The following is a 25,369-nucleotide window of genomic DNA, read 5'->3' on the forward strand; positions in this document are numbered from 1 at the left end:
GATAGAGCTCTCAGAGGGATCAACCGAGGAAGAAGTCTGCTCCTGTCTCCGTGCTCGGAGTATCCTCTCGCGGTGTCTAAGTGCCTCATGAATGAAACCTGCCAAACACCGCTGGTCTGGGTAGGAGAGGAAATGGGCTAAAATCCCATAACTATCTCTGAAGAGGCAGTGGAAACGTCCTCGGATCTCATAGTACACAGGATACCTGAAGATGAAATGCTCGTGTCTCAACCTCCTGTATGTCACATAGTGTGCATATGCGCGGCTCCCTGGGTAGCCGCTCTGCTCTGCCACTCTCGATGCGAAGTCTGTGTGAAGAGACTTGGAACTGCCCAAGAGAGATCCTCATCGAGTGGGGTAGGTGAATCTGTGTGTATCCTGGTGGGTCAATGAAACCCTCCGCTGTGATATGTAAGAAGTGATCTCTGTAGAAGCTAAGCTTCACTGGGAGTTCACTCGGTTCCAACCAGGTCCGAAAAGTGTGTAGCTGTAGTAGATCCTCACGGATAACCTGGTTGACCTCGTGTGATAAGAGGGGAGAGAACGGAGCATCCATGCTATACTGGAAGGGAGATAGTCTATCCATGTGGAGCCCCAGTCGCTCAAACCATCTTTCTGGACGTGCATATCAGCACCTCTGATCTCCTCCTACTGCAAGTGCCATAGAAGAGGATAAAGCTATCCATGGTAGCCTGCTACGCCCCGAGGTATAATCCCCATATTCCCTAACTCGGTACAGATATGTGATGACCTGAAATGCAGCATCTAGTTGTAAAGGGGGTGACCCAAACTCTGGTGAGGAACGGATGACTTACCACGAATCATCCGTGATAGCATGAGAACCTGTAGCCGCTCCACACGGGCCCACTCTGTATCCGACAAGTCTGACCCCCAACAAGGACTGCCGTACATCCCCGCTGGGCGAGCCAAGGAGTCAAAAAGCAACCCCTTGGTGCGTGGATCCTGAAAGTGTGAGCGGAAGCACTCTGCCTCTCTAGCCTGGCCAATGAGGCATACCCTCTACTCAAGTGTGCCTGCATCGTGGGTCTCATAGTGAAGCTCGGTCCAGAGAAGATAACCCCAAGATAAGTGTATGATGAAACTATCTCAACAGATGACCCCGCAAATGTGAACTGCTCCTGACGCAGACGCATGATGGCTCGAGCTGTATTGAAGATCATGACCCTGGTTTTACCCAGGTTGACCTTCAAATCATGAGACTCACAAAAGGACTGTAGTGTGTCTAGGTGTCTCTGAAGCTCCTTTGCTGAGGAAGACAAGAGAGCCACGTCATCTGCATAGAGCAAAATCTAGATCAGCGTGCCTGCAAGAGAGCAACCTACACCCCCCTGTGTCTGCATCACTGTCTCAAGCTCGTCAATGTAGAGGCCAAACAAGGTAGGCGACAAAGGACACCCTTGTTTGACCCTGATGGTACTCATGATCTCGTCTGTCCACCCGGATCCTACCCGAACTCTGCCAGAAACTCTCTCGTAAAGTGCCATGACAGCCCAAATGATCTCCTGGTCATAACCCAAGTCCTGTAGGCACCGTATGAGGCGGGCTCTTGGGACTGTGTCAAATGCCTTGCGAAAATCCTCAAAGCAACAATAAACCCTCTGCTTCTGTGATCTCGCCTCCTCGGTGATATATCTGAGCGTCAAAATGTGGTCCATGGTTCCATGATCACGCCGGAATCCGGCCTGTCCTGCTGCTCTGAGTCCTCGACACTATGCAAGTCTACTAACCTCGGAGTCAAGTACTGATGCATAAATCTTGGACATGACATGTCCAATCATAATGGTCCTGTAGTTCTCCGGGCTCATGGGATCCCCTGCCTTCTGGATGGGTGAGATAGTGTTAATGGTCTTTGTGTGTGGAAATCCCAAACAAACCGCTTCATTAAAAAGCTTTTCTAAGATCGAGGCTAGGAGGTTAATCCCATATGCAATGAACTCAGTACATAGTCCCTCATGATCCTTCGCTCGGCCATTATGAAGTTTCATTACAGCATCCTTTACCCCTCCTCTAGTGAAGAGGGTGCAGGATGTGGGACGAGGCATGTGTGAGAGGCTAGGGACTGGCTGATTTGGGAATGTCATAAAGTGTGCGTGCATAATCAAACCAGATCTGGATGTCAGTGAGTGGCGGAGGGGACCATCCTTCTAGAAATCTCCGCCAGAAGTCCTTAGAGTTGTTACTAAACAAAATGTCTAGTAGCTCCTCCTCGTTTCGACGAACAAAGTCTAGTTTCTTCCTTCATACCAGTCTACGGTATTCACGTAGCGTATCTGGTGCGCTCGGAAGACTGTTTTTGGTTTCGAATGTGAGTTGACGGCATAAAGCCTTACACTCATCATCGTACCAACTATTACAGGGTACGGTTCCAGGGGGTGGTGGGCGGGTGGAGCGGGTGGTGCGGAAAAAGGCGTGAATGGCAACCTCGTGTAGTGAGCGGGTGACAAGGGCAGCACGATCCTCTAAAAAGGGTATGAAGTCAATATAAGCGAGAAGTATGTACAGAAGGCCAGAGTAAGAAGGTGAGTGATCCCGATCAAAGCGTATATCGTGGTAGGTGGAGTAATGGAAGGTGCTGTGCGAAGGGAGGTGGAGATGCGAAAGAAAAGGTATGTGTGATCAGCCCCTGGGGGGAGAGGTGCTACAGTGAAGTCAGTAATGCGAGATGTGAAGACAGGGGATCCCATGATGTAATCAACAACACTGGAGCCCCCCCATGTGGAAAGCATGTGAAACCACCTGAAGCGGGCCATCTGTCAAGATCATTATAGATAATGAGATCATGTATTCTGCCCAGGTCTAATAGGGCCTGCCCATAGGATGAAAGTGGACCTCGCCTGTCAGCCGAAACCCGTAGCATACCTGCCTCCTCAAGGTCAACATCTGCCAGTAGAGTGGAATCATCTCTGAAATCAAGAAGTGGTACCTGACGGGTCCTTGTCCTCGCGTTGAAGTCCACCACTAGAAGGACTTCTCCGCGGCTAGAAAAGTCAATGATGGACTGATAAAGGGCAGCAAATGGGGATGTCTCATCATCATCTCGAATATCTCTGGCAAAGTGGAAGGTCTCCATGGGGAAGTAGCAAATTGCGACAAACAGATCCTAGCTATCCATGTGTCGTATCCGGATCAAAAGAAATCTGGAATGTGTATCTCTCTGCTCTACTGAAATGATCCCCCGAAGTGTGGATCTGAAAAGGACTGCAACTCCACCTGAACCTCGAACTCCTCCTGTACCCCTCGTCTCATCTCTGTAGGCAGACTCCCATGTATATCCGCTGACTATTGGGAGAGGGCACTCTGGACTCTGATATGTCTCTGTATAGAAGACTATGTCGTGGCCTGTATAGGATTCAGAGAAGTTCCCTGGTTCTGACCATAAGGTACCATTACAGTTCCAAATGGTGCAGGACAGGGTCTCAGATATCTGAGTCTCATAGGCCCGGCTTCCCTATGTAGGGGAGGGGGCAGGTGTCCTACGGGGGCCTGTAAGAAGTCGTCCCTCTCGTACCACTGCCCACTTCCCCTCCTTTCCGGGCCTGATCCCGCTGCAGCAGCAAAGAGCGCCTCTCCTGAACCTGTAGAGGTGTGAGATCCTCATCCATAGAGATCGCTGCTGATCTCGAAGGACTGACTTGTGTCGTAAAGCTGAAAGTCGCGCCTGAGTGTCATGAAATCGTATGATCAGGGGTTGCTCTCGGTTGGGATCTCTCCCCACCCGCCATGCCCTCTCTATCCTGTGCTCAGCCACACCCAGGGTAGCGGTCACGAACGCAGTCGCATCTACCATCGGTGTAGCCTCAGTGCATGGGATCCCGCGTACTCTGATGTTGAGAGCCTTACTGGCTCTCTGCTGCTGCTCCATGAAGGTAGCCGAAACGGTGACCCTTGCGGGTTCCCGTTTGGCCACGTCAACCCATCTGGAAGTCGCCTCAATAGCAGATTGCATGCTCGCAATCTGTGCCTCGACCATCGGGGTACTCCCTGGGACAGTGTGTATGGCTGTGACCTCCTGTCGGAGCTGCATGATATCCTATCTGAGTCCTTGAATAAGATCCGCCTGCTTCCGAATGGCCCTAGCCTGCTCCTGTATGATGCGGCTCTGGTTGAAGCGGACCTGCTCCCGTGCGAAGCGAGCCAGCTCCATCTCACACTCACGAAAATTATGTATCTCCGTGAGTAGGGTCTCACGGGCCTCTGGTGTGTGAGTCCACCCATGTCCATGCTGAAACTATGGTGCCTGTGGCATGAAAGAGTGGGACTGAGTCCGAAAACTGGACGGTGGCTGAGTGAGGAATGGAGATGACAGTGGAATGGGTGAGGCAGTCCCAACGGGGTGTGGGAGGATGGGCTGACTGAGAGGGAGAGGGGAGAGTGAAGCATAATGCGGCACAGTGTATGACACCTCGGAAGTAGGTGTCAAAAGCTGTGTGAGAGCTGTAACAGGAGAAGAGGGAAAGGGAAGAACAACCGGCGCCATGGGCATGAGTATGTCACTGATCGTAGATGTAGATGGAGCTGAGACTGAAACTAGAGCTGGGCCTGAAGCGGGGACTGAAGTCGAAGTAGAGATAGAGATAGAGGGAGCTGAGGTTGGAGCTGAAAACGAAACTGACACTGTAGCGGGAGTTGAGGTTGAGGTTGAGGTAGAGATAGATGCTGAAGAAGCTGAGGCGGGTCCTAACTTTGCCTTGCTGTTTACCCCGAGTCCACTTTGGTTGTAACGTGTGTTCACATCCTCCAAATTCAGTTGTGTCGTTTGCTTTTTTTTGTTGTTGTTACTTTCGTCGTTCTTGGCTTTGTCCCCCATTCTCTTGGGGTGCGGGTGCAGATCGTAGTGTTAATGTTCAACCGGGAGCAGGAGCAGCAGTTCCCCCCCCATAATGGGAGGCACATCCAATGCGAGGTGGTGGAGAGGTAGTGCGGAAGCCTGAAGTGGAGAGGCAGCCAAGAGGTGGAGAAGGAGGAGGGGCTTTTTTTTTTTTTTTTGGGCCCCTTACGGAAAAGAGACCCCAAAAAAAAAAAAAAGGGGTAGCGGGGAGCGAAAGGGGGGGGGTGCGGTTAGCTGCAGCGGGGTGTGGTTAGCTGCAGCAGCGCCCAAGCGGGGGGGGGGGGTAGCAGAGCGGTTAGCTGCAGCGGGGGGGTAGTGGAGGTAGCGGTTAGCTGAGCGGTTAGCTGAGAGTGGGGGGGGGGGGGGGGGGGCTAGAGGGGAGGAGGAGGGAGGGGGAGGGGGAGGGGCTGAGGGCGAGGGAGAGAGGGAGGGAGGGGCTGAGGGAGAGGGGGCAGCAAGGGAACGGGGAGGAGCAGCAGCTCTTTTTCCCCGTTTCCTTTTTCATCTCCATTTCCCGCAATACTTCAGGTTCACTCCCTTTGTTAGGTTCTGACTTCTCCGCTATGATCTTCTTACTGGTTTACATAGGCGCTATTGCCATGTCATCTTTATCTGTAGCGGTGATGCCAGATATCAAAATAGCGGAAATTCACGAGAATGTATTGCGCTATTTACAAGTAGGTGGTATTATTGGGCCGATGTCTTCATAAAGAGATGCATCTCAACTTGTGGGAAATTAATGCTCGTAACCCTTTCAATGGAGGTCCACTCTAAATGCTAGACCCTAGCCAACTAGTACCGGACTGAACAGTGGGAAAATATATGCATTCTTTTGGCAAACATCCTAATTTAAAGAACTTGAAATTTCAAAAAATAAATTTATGCAACAAATTAATTCACCAAGCAAGTGGATGTGTGTTTTGTGAAGAGAAGTGTCATTCCCTCTGTCTTTCATTCGGTTAAACTCAACTAAAGTGCTTCTTCATAAGCATCAAGAATGTCAAGAAACTCCTGAAACATTGACCTTTTCACCCATTTAGCATCTTTAGAAATCCCTTGAACTTCAAGAGATACTTTTTTGTAACTTTTTCCTTGTCTTCCTATGACAAAGTCGTGGAAGATTATATGTTTTGGAACCAGAAGTATCTCAGTATCCTCCACTTCTGGTGGATCTTCATAGACCTGATCATGAGAAATATCCCCAACATAGGGTTTGATCAACCTGACATGGAAGACGTGTATGTTTCAATGTGATGGAAGATCTAGCTGAACTGAAACCTAATTAACAACCTCCAATACTCTAAAAGGCCATCCCCATAAAGTATCTTCAATGGGATCCAAGCCATGGGAGTGGATTGTAATAGACAACCACGCAAAGCATCTTCCATCCCCCCCCCCACCCACCAAAAAAAAAAAAAAAAAGACTTCTATTAAATATGAAAGAAATTCCAAGAGGAGAGCTTAGGGAGAAATACATCATGCACAACATGAAATAATAAACACCCTAATAGGCTAGAATCAAGCTCTTGTAAGAAAGCTATAAGAAGTCCAAGGTTGAGGCTAAAAGTGCCACCTCAACCCTATGGAGGACTTTGAGAAGAACGGGGAGCCTCTCCACCCCTTGAGGAAGATAGTTGTCCTAGTAGATGCTGTAGTCCTCCTAGTAGATGCGGCCCAAGAAGACCCTTGCATGATCCCTCGAAAGACCACCAAGGTTTGTACAATATCTGTCCAAATACTAACCAAAGTGTGTGCCGGGTGGAGGGGGGTACTATATAAGGCCTATGTGCATCTAGATCTCCAAATATGCCATGCTGATATGCTCGATAGAATCTCCCATGAATTATCCTCAGAGGCATTTGCATGTTTGTAAGGAGAGCAAGGTTCATCGTCCAGGGGACATGACTAAACCGAATGTCGTCGAACCAAAAGAGCCCAAGAAGACTCATGTCTCTCATAGAAGACCTGAGGTCCAGAAAGAGAGAGCCAAGCTACTGATGAAGAAGGGAGAGCATTAATTGCTCAATAATCTAGCAATCACCCTCCAAATGATCAATGCATGTCTGCAATCCCATAAGCAATGCTAAATACTGGGAGAGTATGCAGGGGTCCTCTCAAGCAGCTTATGCTAGGTTCACTTTTTCAGGGAATGGAGGGGTTCCCCTTTCTTCTGAGTCTTCTATAGGGTTGACATGGCATTTTCAGCCACAACCTTGGTTATTCTATAGTTCTTTTTGAGGTATGTTTTATATTGTATTTCCACATTGAGCTTGCTCATGCGTTTTTTTAAATCATACTTAATAGAAGTATTTCTCTTGGAAAAATTTTACTTCCTTGCATAAGTGGATATGTGACACACTTTTCAGCCGCAACCTTGGTTATTCTATAGTTCTTTTTTAGGTATGTTTTATATTGTATTTCCACGTTGAGCTTGCTCATGCGTTTTTTTAAATCATACTTAATAGAAGTATTTTTCTTGGAAAAAATTTTACTTCCTTGCATAAGTGGATATGTGACACACCATATAGGAAATCACCTCCTTGCGTGAGTGACCCTAGGTGGACGATAATACTTCCACAAGTCATCTGATGCACCCCTCAACAATATTCGCTTGCATACAGAAGATGGAAAGACAAACTGATGCCTTCCAATTGTTTAACAGTTGGCCAGACTTGGGAAATGTCCTAGTGCATGTGTGGATTGTTGCTAGCTTGTAAAGATGCCAAACTTGCTGATGACTCCTCAAACTCCAACCTTGAAACAATGGTGGCTTCATGTCTGCACATTGATTTAAGATAGGGACTCAGGAGATACTTTTTATAATATTGCTAATAGCATTGGCTTCCATAGGATATTATCTTGTAATACTTTACAGTTGCCTGCAGTTGTTTTTCATCCAGCACAAAAATTTGGTTCTGTGAAATATGCCTCTGAAATCAAATGATAAAGAATTCACCCATTTGGTAGTTCCTTTCAGAATTACATCAGAAAGTCAAATTTGTAGGTACTACTTTTGCTGTTTCATGGAGATAAACAGTTTTGATGTTGTTACTTTGGAGATACCTCACAGAAGTATTTTGTTGTGTTCTGAATCCTATCCTATAACCGCCTTACTTCTCATGTGGTTTTGGAAGAGCCATTCCTCCCTAAAGGTTTCAGTCTGCATCTTCTAGATACTTATATCTGGTTCTTATTTCCATGGATAGCTTACAAACCAAAAGCAATAGGATACAGTCCCTGTCGAGACATCTCAGGACTAATTTTTATAATTGACTGTGGAACTCTCAGCAATCAATCTTCAAGTTTTCATTTAAAGTTTCCAACTTATCTGGCAGTAAGGTGGACAAGAGTATCAAGTTCGCTTCCCAAGATGGAATGGTATTTACCAATGAGGGAGCACCAAAGCATACCTCTGAAGAACAGAACTTGCAGCATGTAGAAAAACCTTGGATTTCTCAGGAGGAATCGGATTACAACTTCGAGTCAGACAAAGAGCAAAGAATGATCAAAGACAATCTAAGTAGAGGGAACCATGAAAGGAAGCCTTCCAGATCCCTTTCTGAAAGTTTGCTCTCCCCAACGTTCACAAGTCTTGCAAAAAGTCAGGTGAATCATCAGACTGGGAGACATAAGGAATCGCGGAGATCTAAGCAAATTTCAGAGCGAGCCGTAAGAACAAACTTTTCCCTGTTTCCCATTTTCCATTTATTTTTGTGTAATTGGGAGACATAAGGAGATCTAAGCAAATTTTGGAGTGAGCAGTAGGAACAAACTTCCTTTTGTTGCCTGCTTCCATTTGCCCATTTTGCAGGTTTTATAATTATCATTAATGTTCTACCAATTAATGAAGCTACATAGTAGCTGAATAAAAAGGTTTTTGAATGCTATTGGCTAATCTGTTGATTTCCTTGGCGGTGCAGAAAGCAGTTTATATGCGCCTTTATGGAGAGTTTTTACGACAAAAGCAGAGAATTGAAGAAGAGAAGAGATGGTGTCAAGAGCAATACAAACAAAGGATTGAGAGAGATAAACCTTCCTTTTCAAAGGTACATCAGGAACTACTGGTTGTAATTACTTTTGGAGGGAATTTGTGCCAATTGAGTAAATCTATGCTTTATTTTATTTTTCTAACAGCTATAGCCTCCGTCTCCTTGTATCAACTAAAAAGGAGTTTTGTCGATTTGATGCCATTTTAGAGGCCAAATTGCATGCTGGAAAACGTTTTATTTGACACGGGCATTTTTGTATTCGATTCTTGAGTGAGATGGCAATAGATTGCGAAACCTGTGACCTTTTGACAAGCTAACTAGTGTCAGAGGGAAAACTCATTAGCCAGAACACTATTTTGTAGTAAGTATTGTAAAACTGCAATTGCTATTTTTTTATTTTTGGCAAAATTATTGAGTCTCCATGAATGGGGCAAGAAACTGAGCTTTTCCTTTAGTCTCCCTTAACTTCTAAACATTCCATTAGAGTCTAGCTACCAAGAATATCTCCTGGGGGCATATCTGTGTTTTCACACCAGTAAGTAATACCAGGAAGCAATTTTCAACCTGTTGACAAAGATGAATTAACGATGAGGGATGCACTATAGCTACATCTGATCGAGTGTTATCTAGAGAAGGGGTCTTTAAATGAAAAAACAACTTACAACTAGTAAATCTTTGCTTCTCGACCGTTTTTTTTTGTTTTTGTTTTTGTGTGTTTTTTTGGGGGGTGGGGCGCATGAAAATTGATGAACAATCTGTAAGGCCCTTTAGAGCTTAAGCTTGAAGTCCATAATTACATAAAGTGCTGGGACATGCCCCCAAGGTAGCATCAAGAAAAGACACATTTCCAAAACTTTCCACCTCCAATTGATTGTGGATACATTTGAACATGAAACCAAGGCATCTTCCACATGTCTAGGTGTGAACAAATAATTCTTTCACTATATCAACAAGTTACAGCCAGACATAGTAGCATTATAGGAGCATAACCAGCACATGTATGCAGGTAAGACTGGACATTTTGCTGGCTATGGCATCTTTTATGCTAGGGAGCACTCTTTTTCAGAGGTGGCTTTTTTAGTGAAGCATGATCTTCAGCCAGTTGTGGCTCTCAATGATCATCAAGGCAGATGGATTATCATACAGTGCCTCATTCAAGGAGAGATTTTTGAATTTGCATCAATTTATGCTCCTCAATCTCGCACTATAGAGCTTTGATTTGGGATGCCATGCAAACTTATCCATGGAAACACTATGCTCTCATCTGTGGTGATTTTAATAATGCTCCACAACAGGGAGATAATACCTCGGGCAACACTCATATGTTAGCCTCTGAAAAGCAGGCATGGTCTCAATTTTTTCTTCAGCTTAACCTGGTGGATCTCTGGAAGGAATTACAGCCCATGCTGCCGGGCTACACCTTTCAGCATAATCTTAGGCCTTTGTCTTTGGAAGAAAACATGCTGCTATGCCAGGTAAAATTTTATCTCCAATCCAATGATCAAAGAAACCTCACTAAATGGGAAACACAATCTCGACAAAGGGATTTTCTAGATAAAGGTTGCTCCTCAAAGCAATTCTTTAAAAGCTTGCATTACAAGCGACATGCTGCAAATATTTGCCGGATACAGATGCCTCATGGTGCTCGGTCTTCATCTCATTCAGAACTTGCTGATGCTTGTGTGCATCACTTCTCCTCTCATTTTGGGCATGTGGATATTCCTTCTCCTGAGGTTTTGTCTACACGGCGACTTCTTTTGTAGCATGTCCATCCTATTCTTTTTGCTACATAGGCTTTGGAACTTGAAAGTCCCTTCATCGAAAGAGAATTGTCTGATGCAGCTAAATCCTGTGGTAGATGGAAATCTCTAGGATGGGATGGTCTCATTGTTGAATTTTTTCTTGTTTTTTGGGATCTTTTGAAACCTACTTTGCTGCATATGGTTAATTCAGCTTGGGAAAATCAGGGAATGCCAATGTCATGGAAAAAAGGACTTGTAAAGCTCATGCTTTTATTTTAATTGATTATATGAAAATGCAATATGTTCAACAATTGAGTACACTTTTTGCAAAACCTAGGATGTAAAGAAGCAATTATGTGATTCACTTATTGATTGGAGACCAATCCCACTCATGCCAGTTATTTACAAAATCATAGCAAAGATAATTGTTGACCGTATCAAAGATTATTTGCATGATGGGCTGCATCCTTCTCAATATGGTTTTGTCCCTTGAAGGCATATCACAAACAATATTGCAAATGCTTATGTTGGGATGGAATACACAAAATACACGCAGCAGGATGTTTTGCTCTTGCAGGTGGATATTGCAAAAGCATCTGATACAGTTCAATGGGAGTTCATCTCGCAAACCATGTGAGCTTTAGGGTTTGGAATAAAAATGTGACAGGTTATTTACTCGCTCTACAAGGACATCAAAGCTGCCTGTATTCTTTTTGGACATATTTCCAAAGATTGGCCTCTTCATTGTTCAGTCCGTTAGGGATGTCTCCTTAGTGCTTTGCTGTATGCCATTGCTATGCATCCTATGCTGCAATATGTAGACCATCTTGTGGATACAGGAAGTCTTCATGGCTTGGAAATGGAAGAAAATCGCAGCATGGTTGCTCTGGCCTACGCTGATGATTCCTTTTTCACCCCAAAGAATACTTAGAATAATCTTTTTGCTTTGATGCAAGCTCTTTCGGTCTATGGTTTGGCAGTTGGCCTTCATGTGAATTTTCAAAAGTCTAAGCTGCTACCTTTGCATTCTAAAAGCTGGCACGATCTCTTATGGCCAGGGGAAATCATTCCACCCACTCAGATAGTTCGTCATCTTGGTTATCCTTTGGGTTGGGGGATCACTCGTCGCCAGCAAACTGATTGGGTACTAGCCAAGCTCAGGAAAAAGCTTGAATATTGAAAACTGGCAACCTTGGGGCCTTCAAATAGTGCAGTCAATTCTAGTGGCTTATATTCAATTTTATTTGCCTTTGATCATGTTCACCAAGGCAGATCTTGCTTCCTTCATGTCTGTCATTATGGAAATCTTTTGGCGATCCAAACATGGCAGAAAAAATCTAAGGCTGCTTTCGGTGCATCAAATCAGTTCACCAAAGATGTATGGCGGTCTAAATATCATTGATATCCAGGTGCACACCCTTGCTCACGAAGGGAAAATGTTGCTGTAATTTATGCATGGTGATCAGCCTTGAGTTGTTATGATTCGCTCTCTGTTGGTACAAATCAATACTTCTGCCTTTGGTCACTGGCAACTCACTCAGTGGGATTCCTTGTTTGGTTGCATTGATGGCACACTGCATGGCTGCCCTATGATCTCCAACTTGCTTCCTGATTGGAAGCACATCCTTTCTCATTTGGCATGGCATGGTCGAGATTCTATGATGGGTAATTCCTTGAGGGCTGAAAGCATTCATTGGTCAAAAGCTTTTTAGCCTCCGCTGGCTTCACAGGAACCTAGACGTTCCTATTTTATTACCTTCAAAGGAATCAACTCTATTGCAGATGTCATTCATGATGATGGAACTATTTTACCTTTTTCTCTGGCAGCCACACGTTATGGCTTAGGATCTCACTATCGTCTTCTATGGCAAAAATTAACTTGTATGCTTTCACCTTTTGTCCCAATTCCTTCTTTGGAACTTCAAGATAGGCTGGAGGATTGGACTTTGACTTCACGAGATGACTCCTCTCGTTCTTTGAGGCTATCTCAGATTACAGTGCCTGCATTATATAAAATCCTTTTGCCTCAGCCTTGGGTTTCAGATAAGGCTAATTCTATTTGGCGAATGAATCGCATGGTGGAGAAAGAGACGCAAGTAACTTTGGGCATATAAAGTTTCTCTCCAGCAACATGTCTTTTTTCAGAGAGTACTTCCGGGGGGGTTTTCATTTGGACAGCTACTGGCACATTAACACATAGCTCCTGCTGTTTGTTGTAGATGTTTGACTTCTCAGGAGACTGTGCTTCATTTGTTCTAGCTTTGCCTATGCTCCCGTGAGTTCTTGGATCTTCTTCAACAGCGCCTGAGAGCGAGATTTCCCGACGGCACACACAGGATTATGATCTTTTCTTTGTTTGGGTTCGTTATTGGGCACTCTGGACTTTATGGATAGACAGGAATTGTAAAGTCTTTGGTGATCCCACATTCTCTTTGTTTGCTTTCTTAAAGCATTCTCTGCAACAATCTTTCTTTGATTACTTGCAGACTCGATACATAGATCATGATGTATATTTGGCATATACATATATTTTCATGTATTTTACAGTGCCTCGTTTTGAGGTCGCTATTCTTGTAATATAAACAATCCTGGCTTTCACTAAAAATGTGTGTGTGTATTGCCAAAAGCTGCACACACACACACGTGTGTGTGTGTAGCTTTTGGCACGTAGACATATTGCCCTGGATATTCGCCGTAGATGTTTGGCTCCGTGGGAATCAGTGCCTCATCTTCTTTGGCATTGCTCTCACACCCGTGGTTTCTTGGGCTTCCTTGGACAGAATTTAAGAACCAAATTTCCAAATGCTTCTTTTAGAAAGTTTTCCTGGCTTTTTTAGATTCACCCACCTAGACAGGAGTTTGATTTATTTTTCACTTGGGTTCGCTCTACTGGGCACTCTGGACTCTATGGACAGATAGAAATCATAGAGTCTTTGGTGATCCTACTTTTTCTACTCTCTTTTTTCAGGCACTCCTCGCAGCAGCAATCTTTCTATGATTGTCTGCAAATTTAGTACATAGACTCTGATGTATACTTGTCATATAGTGAGGTCTTCTCTTGATATATTTTGGCACATCCCATTTTGGGATAGTGACTTTGTAATATAAAGCAATAAAATTTCCACAAAAAACGTGTGTGTAGCAAATATAACACACATATGGAGCCTATAGCCGTCGCCACTGCTGTAATAAAAGCAAGAAATCACGGGACTATGGGCAGTGTCAAAACTGATGAGGCATAGACTCCCATATAGATGGACATTGTCGACAAGTGGCAAGAGCAATATGACGATGAGCCAAGAGGTGTCCAAAGGGAAGAACCCCAAGCATAGCCTGCCATTAAAAGAACTTCTGTCAAAGAGGGAATTTGGAATTCCAAATGTGCTACAATCTTGTCTGCCACCACCGAGAGGAGCGCATCATAGACCAAAGCGATTAGCACGAGAAGAAACCCCAAGGGGAAGGTAGAAAAATCCAATAAAAAGATGCCACTGCGATGTCACCTATGGTAATGCAGGGCAAGCATGATCATCTGATTGGAGAACCCAGTCTTTGAGGCGATACGTGAATCTCATGCCGAGATACTGGCTGAAAATCACAAAGCATTTGTGATAATAAATGCCATATAGGCCCATAGTGCTGTCCCAAAGCATAATGTCAGACAGCTAAATAAAATCCCAATGAGTGGGGTGCCAATTACCAAAATATGGAGAAGACAAGTGCAAAACCAAATGTTGCATCATAAAAATCCATGGTTGATCACCCTGCATGAATTGCAACATCATTTTTCCCTTGTGAGCAAGAATATGCATGTGAATATTAAAGATATTCAATCCCCCATTTAGGCATGTAAAGATGATCCACTGAAAGCAACCTAAGGGCTTTCCCTCTTCTTCCCTTAGATTCTCCCTCTCTGCTGGCCATACACCCCCAGCCACCCCCCTCCCCTGCCTTACCCCCCTTCCCCGTGCTTGACAGAGAGCAGATAGACAAAACATAGTTTATTCCATGAAACCCCAAAATATTTATAGCTCTCTCTCTCTCTCTCTCTCTCTCTCTCTATGTGTGTGTGTGTGTGTGTGTGTGATTTCCAGCACACAGGTTCTACAGGTTTTTCTGGATGTATGGCAAACTATCAGCTTCTTTGTCACAGTATTCTCTCTTCTTCCACTGGATCAGATACTGGGCCTTATGAACCCTTTGGCTGCAGCGCAATCAAGCATATCTGAATTCTCCCCTTCAGCATCCTTATGAGTTCTTCAGAGTCTCATTGCGGCAGTCTTTATATGATGCGTTAGATGAGGAAGATTTGGATGTTTCTTGTATTCAACTTTTCTTTTACTGCTTCTGATGGATAGGGCTTTGGCTCTCTTTTGAGCACTGCCCGGATGTAAATGAATGTTTCATAATATAAGTATCTTGGTTTCACAAAAAAAAAAGTGTGTGTGTGTGTGTGTTTTGCTTGCACGAAATTTACTGTTGCAACATGTTTCTCCTATTATTTCCACTACTCAAGCTTTGGAATTGGAGGAACCCTTTACTGAGAGGGAACTGTCAGATGCAATCAAATCCTGTGGCAGATGGAAATCTCCAGGATGGGATGGTTTAACAGTCGAGTTTTTTCTAGAATATTGGCCTATTTTGAAGCATACATTGCTACATATGGTGAATGCTGCATGGCAAAATCAGAAAATGCCAGACACATGGAAGAGAGGTCTTGTTAAACTCCTTCCAAAAAAGCAAATTTGTGAGTCTTTGGCAGACTGGAGACCTATCACTCTTATGCCAGTCATTTACAAAGTCACTACCAAAATGATTGTTGATCGGCTAAAGGGGTTTTTACATGATGGGTTGCCGCAGGCATTGGGATTTGGCACAAAAATGCAGCAACTCATCACTTGGCCATATCAAGATAGTAAAGCTGCCTGCATACTTTCAGGGGATATTTCTCCATCCTGGACTCTTGGTTGTTCTGTTAGGCAAGGATGTCCCCTAAGTGCTTTACTTTTTGCCATAGCCACTCATCCAATGCTTTAATATCTGGACCACCTTTTGGACACTGACCAGTTGCATGGCTTGGAGATTCTTGGCAGTCATAGCATGATCGCTCAGGCATATGCTGATGATTCATTCTTTACTCCAAAAAATACTTGCCATAGCCACTCATCCAATGCTTTAATATCTGGACCACCTTTTGGACACTGACCAGTTGCATGGCTTGGAGATTCTTGGCAGTCATAGCATGATCGCTCAGGCATATGCTGATGATTCATTCTTTACTCCAAAAAATACTTGGGCTGATCTATCCATGATTATGCAGGCTCTTTCTACATATGGATTGGCTGCTGGTCTTCGGGTAAATTTTCAGAAATCAAAATTGTTGGCGTTGCATGCACAGGAATGGCACAGCCTTCTGTGGCCTAGGGAAATTGTCCCCGCTTCTCAATTCATTCGACATCTCGGTTATCCTTTAGGTTGGGGACTCACTCGTTCCCAACAAACTGATTGGGTGCTAACAAAGTTAAGGGCAAAACTTGAATATTGGAAGCTTGCAACTTGGCCATTACATGTTCGTTTGCGAATTACACAATCCATTTTTATAGCATACATACAATTTTATCTGCCCCTCACTATGTTCACTAAGGCAGATCTGGTTTCCTTTATGTCAGCTATCATGGAAATTTTCTGGTGTTCAAAAAATGGCAAGAAAAGTCTCAGATTACTCTATGCATCGTCTCTGTTCTCCAAAAATGCACGGGGGTCTGAACATTCTCAATATTCAAATGCATTTACTTGCTCACAGAGGAAAAATGATGATGCAGTTTATGTAAGGAGATCAGCCTTGGGCTTTCATGATCCGCTCTCTCTTGTTACATATTCATACCTCTGCCTTTGGGCATTGGGAGCCTACTCAGTGGGATTTCTTATTTGGCTCTATCCAAGGCAAGATCAGAGGCTGCCCTTTTGTCTCTCGCCTGCTTCTTGATTGGAAACATACCTTATCCCACTTGGAATGGCATGGCAGAGATTCTCTGTCGGGAAACTCTTTGAGGGTTGAGAATATTTTTTGGTCTGAAGTATTCCACCCTCCTTTGGCCATACAAGAACCCAGACGTTCTTATTTTCTCTCCTTTAAAGGCATTTCATCTGTGGCGGATGTACTTCAAGATGATGGCACAAATTTATCCTTTTCTATGGCTGCTAGCAAATACGGCTTGGGAGCTCATTATCATCCTTTATGGCATAGGATTTTAGCAATGCTTCAACCGTACTTGCCGGTACCTCGTTTGGAACTTCAGAATAGGCTTGAGGATTGGATTTTACGCTCTTCTTCCTCATACGCCTGTCCCTTGAAGCTCTCACATATCACAGTGTCATCTCTGTACAAAGTGTTATCACCTCCGCCTTGGATTTCTCACAGAGCAAATACTGTTTGGCATATGGATTGCCCAATGAAGTGGTGGAGAAAAAGGCTGCGTCTCCTTTGGCATTACAAAGTCCCTCTTCGGCAACAGCTTTTCCTTTGGCGAGTTCTCCTTGGCATTTTTCCATCTGGCCAGTTACTCGCACATAGACATATTGCTCCGGCTGTTTGTCACAGATGCCAGCACTCTACTGAATTTGTGCTTCACATTTTTTTGTTCTGTCCACATACTTGTGATTTCATCGCTCTCATCTGACATAGGCTTTGAGCAAGATTCCCTACTGTTACTTTTGGCAAATTTTTCTGGTTGTTTGGTTTTCATCCAGCGAGACAGGGTTTTGATTTATTTTTTGTATGGGTGCGCTACTAGACACTATGGACTTTATAGATGGACAAAAATCATAGAGTCTTTGGTGATCCACTATTTTCATCCTTTCTTTTTTTCAAATAATCTCTGCAGCAATCATTCTACGATTGTGTTTAGACTCGTTTGATTGATCAAGATGTGTATACAGCTTATACAGAGATCTTTAGTTGAGTAGTAGTTACTTTGTTTTTGAAGTAACTATGAATGTAATTATTTTACAGCAATAAAAGATTTCTTCTCACAAAAAAAAGTGTGTACACAAAGAGTGTGTACAAAAGAACGCGATATGGAGGGTTGGGAATTTTCCAACCCTCCATATCACTTTCTTTTGTACACTTTCTCCCTCTCCCTATCTCTCTTCCCCCAAACCTCTCTCTCTCTCTCTCTCTCTCTCTCTCTCTAGCAAGATCCCCCTCCTCTCTCACTGCACTAGCCTCTTTGCATATCCCCTCCCCCTTCCCTTCTTCCCATATAGTTCCCATAACCTCCTTCCTCCCCTCAAATTTAACTCCCCCCCTCACACAGCCCGTGCTGCCTGTACCACACCTCCATAGATTTGCCATTATATTCTCCATCACAATACGTTAAAACCTCCCTTCATTAATCTCTTCTTTACATCCTGTTGAATAGCTACTGTACAACCCCTTTCCCCCTTGGGGCAATACAATCTCTATTCCTTTCCTTTACTCCCATTCCAACACATTGCTCCAAACCATGGTGAGGTTGACTCCCAACACAATGCATAATTTGAGTACCACACCCATCTCAAAAAGGAGGAGAAACACACCAATGAAGAGTCCCAATTACTGTCCTTGACATCACTAGCCCCCTCTCGTTCTACACTTTGAGTTGCATCTGTGCCTTCGCACAATGCCAATATACACCTCTATAGTTATGTCCCAAGCAGATATCGGCGCCGTGTGCCTTGCCACTTTTGATGCCATTGTGTTTTTGGCTGTGGACGAGCCTCTGTGTAGGGAGGTCATCGACAATCATATGACAAGGCCTCTAACTATTCTTTTTCCTTGGGTCTAGGTAGGTCTCAATACCCCCCCACCATGGTCTTAGCTTATCTTGGACTCCCTACAACTCATCTCCTGGTCAAGGCGGCCCATACACTCCTTACCAGTGCTTGGAAGATTTCCCTGCCTCGGATGTGGTCTTTCACTTGGTCTACTTTGGTGGCACGATTTAATTCCATACTGTGTGATTTTGCCAAACTATTCTGTGAAAGCTTCATCACAACATTAATACTTGTGGAAGAGACCAAATGCCTCCTCAGGCAATCCCAAATAACTTATTCTTGCATCAACATCATGGATTGCAATGGGCTAGAAATACAAAGTGATTGATTCCAATCGTGGATCCTGCTCACCTTATTTTCCAAGATGTTTTTTTGGACTTGTTGCTTCAGAGTAGGAAAGTCGTGTGTTAAGAGTAACATCCATTCAAAATAGTTTTTACAAGACGTGGGCGAATGAGAGTTCTATCTCTGGCCTATACAATATGAATAAGCAACCAAGGGTTAATTGAGTCATGCTCACTAGAGGATGTTCCGCCCTCACCCTTTAGAGCTGCACATGCCTTTGTAGACATACCTTGGGATATTCTGGGCAACATGGCACATATGGAGGGCCAGATGTACATAAACAATCCCAAGTTCACCCATCGCAGATGTCGGCTAGTATATGGACAAACACCATACATACTTTGATGGCCATCTGGGAGAGTATGCATGGGTCCTCTTGAGTAGCTTCTACCATGAGGGTTTTCTCTTTTAGGGAATGGAGGGACTTCCCTTTCTTCTCTGAGTCTTCTACAGGGTTGAGATGGCATTTTCAGCCTGAACCTTGGTTATTTTCTAGCTCTTTTTGAGCTGTGTTTTTATGATGTATTCCTACCTTGAGCTTGCTCACGTGTTGTTTTTTATCATACTTAATAGAAGTCTCTTTTTTGAAATGCAAAAAAAAGCGTGGGGGGTTCTATAGTGCGATGTCATCCCAAGTGAAGTCACATTGATAGGTTAAAGTCTGTAATACATTTTTGAGCACTCTTTATATTGGAGGGTAGGCACATAGCTATGCACATAGCTTGTGGGTGGTAGTTTTGAGTTTATGGGCACTCTCATCAAGAGACTTATTTTTTTTTTGAGATTGTAAATGCTTTTTACAGGGACTTTTGGGAAATGATGATGTGCAGTGCGGTTGCACTAGGATAATCCAGAGCATGATATCTAGTGTGTGACTGTGTGTTTGTGTGGGATGACAAATGATTTTAATGGTTGTCCCAAGTCATATGTGCATGAAAGCATGAGCATTTTTTGTTGTGGGTGTCTTGTAAATCTAGTGTGTCGGGATTATATTCATCATACGTGGATAGTCGGTGGGCAATTAGGTCCTAAGTGCTTGTGGCATGCATTAGTGTGCATTGAGTTTATTGTATGGTGCATTAAAAGTCTTGGTCTAAGCTTTGGGAAAGCTTTGAGAGTGGTAAAAAGGCAAACATGAGGCGGCCAATCAAGAACGACGTGGCTCATACAAAAAGGCATGCATGCAAATGTGGCTACGTGAGGAAGAAGGGGAGCTTCTGTATGGTGAGGTGGCAGCTGGGAGCTGAACGATGGGAGCTTGTTGGAAGGATCATTTTGGTTGCACTTGACGAGGGGCTTCTTGAAGAATTGGAGGCTGAACGACTATGCAGGTGGAGAGGCTCGTAGGTTATCGATAGCAAAGGTCACTTGTGAGCGGCTGAAAACTATCGCGTGAAGGCCATCATGGGTGACTGATTTCTGGAGGTGCCATCTCTACTAGGGAAGCCTGGAGGCCTTTTGATTGGAGGGGTCGTAGTGTGTGAAGAAGAGAGCTCTGTGAGCAGTTGATGACGACTAAGAGGTGAGGAGCCGACTGTGGGGCTTGGGCGTCAGAGCAAGAGAAGCTGCGGTGTGATTGTGATCACGTGCCGAGTTACGCGTTGTAGCTCTTGATGAAGGCTTAGGAGACTTGGCTGTGGGATCTCGACCGCAGGCGTGGAGTAGATGGACTCTGAATGCTCCGTGATGACGAAAGAAGCTATGGCCTGTGTAGAGAGCTTCTTGATCGGGGGTGGTGACGCTACTATGCAACATGGAGTATCCTCAGCGACAGAGACTCCATGAACTCCGTATACAAGAGATAGGCCATGGAACCTGGAATTATAACATGATGTGGGGAGGAGTCGTCAGAGATTGAGGCTAGAGTGATCAGGCGATGAATCGACACACAGAGATAGGGGCAGTCCTAAGGGAACTGGACGCTCCCTGGTTGAATGGTGATGATGGACTGATCATTGCTGAAGGATGTTGCTCGCTGTTTTATTTCTGATGACAGAAATGAAAGGTTTGTGGATGTGTGGCCTGGTTCGCGTGTGTTCACATAGGACTGATCGATGGAAGCTGGTTGTTTTTGGAGCTGCGTGAGCACGAGAGAGTGAGAAAAGTGCTGGATGCTCTGTGGGCAGAGGTGTAACTCCTCTTTGACGTGCAGGCTGTTTGGATATTGGCTGGTGTGAAAAGAGGAACCAAATACTAGCATTTGTGGTTGATCAGGCTACGACGGATAGAGATGGAAGGATAGCCTTCATGTGGTCTATGGGTTCGAAGCTTTTTGAGGCTGACTGTTCTCTGAGTTGTTAAGAGAAGTTTCAGGCCTGAAGTTTACTTGTCTTGGGCTGTGTAGTTTTTGGGTTCTCTTTGAGTTTGTGTGATCCATTTTCAGTCAGTTTGTGAGAAGTTACTATGATTCTTGTTCTTGGATACATGCTCTGGAGCCCGGTGCATAAGCTCATCACTTGGAGCCCACACTGTTTCTGATCCTACTTGTCCTGGTTTCAGTTTGTGTTTCTTAAGTACTTTTTTGAAGTTGAGTATGATTCTGTCCTTGGAGTTGGACTCAGAGGTACTCGAAGTTCTTTTTTATGGTTTCCAGATTGAGGTATTGTTTAGTGAGGTTCATGGAAGTTACTGGTCGTTTCTTCTACGAGTAATAGAAGAAGAATGGGAAGGAATATCTCTGATAGATGAGGAGGATCTCCCTGAATGTATCTTGCATCTAGAGTTTTGTGAAGAGGAAGACTTCATGTGAATGGGCATTGAATCTCTTGAAAAAGAACTAATTGTCTTCTGAGCTTATCTTTCAAGCTTTTTTTCCACTTTCTCTATCTTCCCTCTTTTCTTTTATCGTCTTTTGGTGATCCTACTGGGGAACCTGTGTGCTTGAATTGAGATTGGGGTGTATTCAAGACAAGCAAGGCCCATAAGTATGGCACATGAGTTTCCCAGATTTCATGGGCTACCCAATGAGGACTTTGAAAAGTTCTCGGAAGGGATGGAATTTACTGCATTGATTAAGGATAGGAGTACTCCAGGAGTGTTGCTGCAAATCCTGTCCTTTTGCCCGGTGGGAGAAGCCAGAACATGGTTGCAAGATTTTGTGGCCAATTTCAATGTTGATGGTAACAGAAGAGCCCCAGATTATGCTGAAGTGAAGGCTGCTTTTTTGGCCCGTTTCCCCTATGTTGGGGATGCTGATGGTTTGTGGAGAGAGCTGTGTGCTTTACAACAGCAAGCTAATCAAACAGTGGATGAGTATTTGGGGAAGTTCATAGTGCTCTGGAATAGATGGTTGTCTACTTTGATGGTTGAGCTGCCTTCGAGGGTAATTAAGAAAGACCGATTTATAGCAGGATTGTTGTTTGCGCTCAGGGTTAAAGTGGAATGCAAGGAGTTGGCTACCTTCGAGGATGCAGTGAGGGTTTCCAAAGTAAAGGAGAGGAAATATAAGAGGTTGGTTCAGTTGGGTTTGAGTATGCCTGCAACGCCGTGTGTTTTAGAGGGTGCATCATCTGTGGTGGGGGAATTACCAAAGTTCGAGCCTAAGAAAGAGGATACTATGAAAAAGGAGATTCATGACATGTCTGAAATGATGAAAAGCCTTAGTTTAAATTTGATGAATGGAAGAGGAAGAGGTAGAGTCATGGATGGCTCAACTTCAGCGGGAGCGTCCACTTCAGGTACAGCTGGTCATGGTCGAAGAATATTTGCACCGAGCGTGCAGTGCTTCAAATATGGTGAATGGGGACACTACAGATCCCACTGTGACAAACCTCCTCGTAAGGGTGGTGAGATGTATACTTTGCCAACTGGGTTGCCCAATCGTAATGATGATTTTGCTGTTGAATCTAAAAATGCAGGTCAGCCAAGTACTAGTGGTGTTACCAAAGCAACTGCAAAAGAGAAAGGTAAGGGTAAGGTTGTGAGTCTTTTGGGATTGGAGAAAGACGAAGGGATGGTCATGCCATTAGGGAAGAGAGATCGCAACAATGAGACAGAACCAAGTGCTAAAAGAGGGAATCATACTGAGGAGACAATCACATACTCATGAAGGAAGAGAAGAGGTCCGAGGAAGAAGTATAAAGTGTATGATTATCCTATGGGTGAAGGACAGCAGGAATATGATTTGTTGGGTGATCTTTCCAAAGGGAAAGCTGAAATTACCTTTGGGTAGCTTGTTAGTCTTTGTCCTAAGTTGAAGAAGGAATGGAGACGAGCAGTAAATCTGGGGAAGAAAGGGTCTCATCATGAAGCCGGGAAGGTTTGCAGTATATCTGAGCTTACTGATATTTCTATGTGGTGGATGGATGGCATAAAGGTGTGGGATTAGGTGAGGTGTACGTTAACGGAGGAGCACAGATATGCGTGATAACTCAATCACGTGTAGAGAAGCTGGGTCTATTTGTTAAAACTCCTTCTAACTTCAGATTCGTATGGCAAATCATGCTAGGGTTAAGTGTTTGGGTGTAATGAATGATCTGGAAGTGGAAGTGTTTCAAGTGTGTGTGTGTGTGTGTGGTTCGTGTGTGCATGTGTGTGTGAGAGAGAGGTGTGTGAGAGGACCTGCAGCCCGTGCTCCAGCCCTCCCAGATAAGCCCGTCTGCCTCAGCTACCTGCTGCTCCAAATCAGCATCCAAAAACCAGCTGTCTGGGTCTTAAATACCTGCCGTATAGCCCCGCCATAGCTCCGTACAATTCCGTACAGGTGTACGGACATGTACGGCCTTTTCCACCATGCTTAGGCTGCTGCTGCCGGCCGATTCCCTCCTCCTAGGTTGCTGTTTTGGGTTTGCTTCTACACGCTGGTTCTGAGGGTTCTCTCTTCCCCCTTTCTCTCCTTTTTGGTTCCTGGGTCTTGTGTACTCTTTCCATCGCTAGAACCTCTCTTTATTCTCTGATTTATAGTTCATCTTGCTTGTATTTTCTTCTCTCTAAATCCCTAAATATCTCTTTCCCCTTCTTCTCCTTGCAAATACACTATTTCCTTCTTCTTTGTGGGCTGTTTTTTTGGGACTGTTTTTTCTCTTTTATCACTTCACAGGTACCCCCTTTTTTGGTTCCATCTTCTTCAGAAGACATGGCTGAATACTCTTATGAAAAAACTTTTCAAAAGGATTGATTGGTTTAATGCAAAAAGCAAAAGCAGGCTGAGGGTCAGCATGACCCCATGCATGATTCTGTTGAAGCACAACTGGTGTATGATGTCATGCACGAAGGATTTGCAGACACAAGGAAAGAGTGGAAAGACTTTGTTCCATTGGTTGGTCTCATGGTTGAAGTGGATAAAATTGTAGATCCAGTTAGAGAATATGCCAAAAATGCAGTCATTTTAATTTTCCCAGGTCGAATGCCACCTGCTGCAAAGGTAGGCAATTGGTTGACCCGCACACTGGCTGGCTCGTTTGTTTGTAAGGTATACTATGCAGCCAGAGGCTTTTTTGAGATCATTATGGTAGATGAGATTCACAAGCAAATGCTTTTGGAACATTCACCACTCTTTTTTGGGCAGCAAATGGTGCATGTTTTGCCATGGTCCCCCACAAGGGATTATCAGGCTCTGATTCGTTATCGATGTTTGGTCTGGGTTGAAGTTGTAGGCTTTCTGCAATGCATGGCTTCACTCTTACCTAAAATTGCAGCAACTTTAGGCAAAGTGGTTTGCCCACCACAGCCTAATGGCAACTCTAATCGATTCTGCATTCTCTGGGATCCCACACCGGAGTCGTATTCAGTCATGGTGAACAATGTTGACATGGGAAGTGCATTTTATATATTGAAATGGGAATTATTGGCAGGGGCTTGCTTTGAATGTAAAAAATTTGGACACATGGCTTCGCAGTGTCCAATGAGTCAACATAAAATGCCTCCTGCTACTTTGCCTACTCAGATACCCAATAAGGATGCTCCTGCCTCTATTGGGAATAAAAATAAAGGTCATAGACAGTTTTTGGTGAATCGGGATAAAGACAAAGCCCCAGTTGTTTCAAATGGAAGTGCTTCTTCCCCTTCGCTTCCTGCTATTCAACCCTCAACAAAAGGACCAAAAACTCCAATTGATGGATAGCAAAGTCCAATAAAAGTTATTTCTGTTTGACGACCTCCATCCCCTCGCACTTGGAATGGTGCATCTTCTAGTGGAAACTCTCCAGAGGTCAACCCAAGAATTGGAATCACATGGGTTGCAGTGACAGCTAGCAGAACCCTCTTCCCTGAAGAAGAGATTGTTGCATTGCTGTCCAATCCTCGGGTGGATGTTTCTTCTCAAGGAAGAGACCTTGACCCTGAGGTAGAAATGTAGGGTTGACATCCTGAAGGTTGCTGCTGTACATAACTGTTTTTTTCCTATAAATATCTGTAAATCTGCTTGCTCATATCAAATGCCTTACCTTAAATGTTCAGGGGATGTGCGACAGTAGGAAATGGAAATCTGTGTGGCTGTATATCAATCAATTTCAGCCTGATATAGTGGCATTACAAGAACACAATCAACAGGAAAGACAGGTCATTACTATGGCTATGATATCTTTTATGCTGGGGAGCACTCTTTCTCAGATGTAGTCATTCTGATTAAGCATGAGCTTCAGCCAGTTATTGCTTTAAATGACAATCAAGGCAGATGGATTATTCTTCAA

General features: G+C 44.2%; 1 protein-coding gene across 1 annotated transcript in view; it reads left to right on the top strand.

Annotated features, from left to right (window-relative positions):
* LOC147901227 (uncharacterized) overlaps positions 1–25,369 on the top strand; it is a 190,672-nt gene that overhangs the window by 36,072 nt on the left and 129,231 nt on the right. Inside the window, exons 4-5 of the mRNA XM_087376355.1 lie at positions 8,185–8,518; positions 8,770–8,895. Coding sequence (XP_087232481.1) covers positions 8,185–8,518; positions 8,770–8,895 — 460 coding nt within the window. The remainder of the gene's footprint in view (positions 1–8,184; positions 8,519–8,769; positions 8,896–25,369) is intronic.

This window comes from Dipteris shenzhenensis, chromosome 6, assembly GCF_047967505.1.
Source record: "Dipteris shenzhenensis isolate YYH24624 ecotype China chromosome 6, Dip_SZ_1.0, whole genome shotgun sequence".
Lineage (NCBI taxonomy): Eukaryota > Viridiplantae > Streptophyta > Polypodiopsida > Gleicheniales > Dipteridaceae > Dipteris > Dipteris shenzhenensis.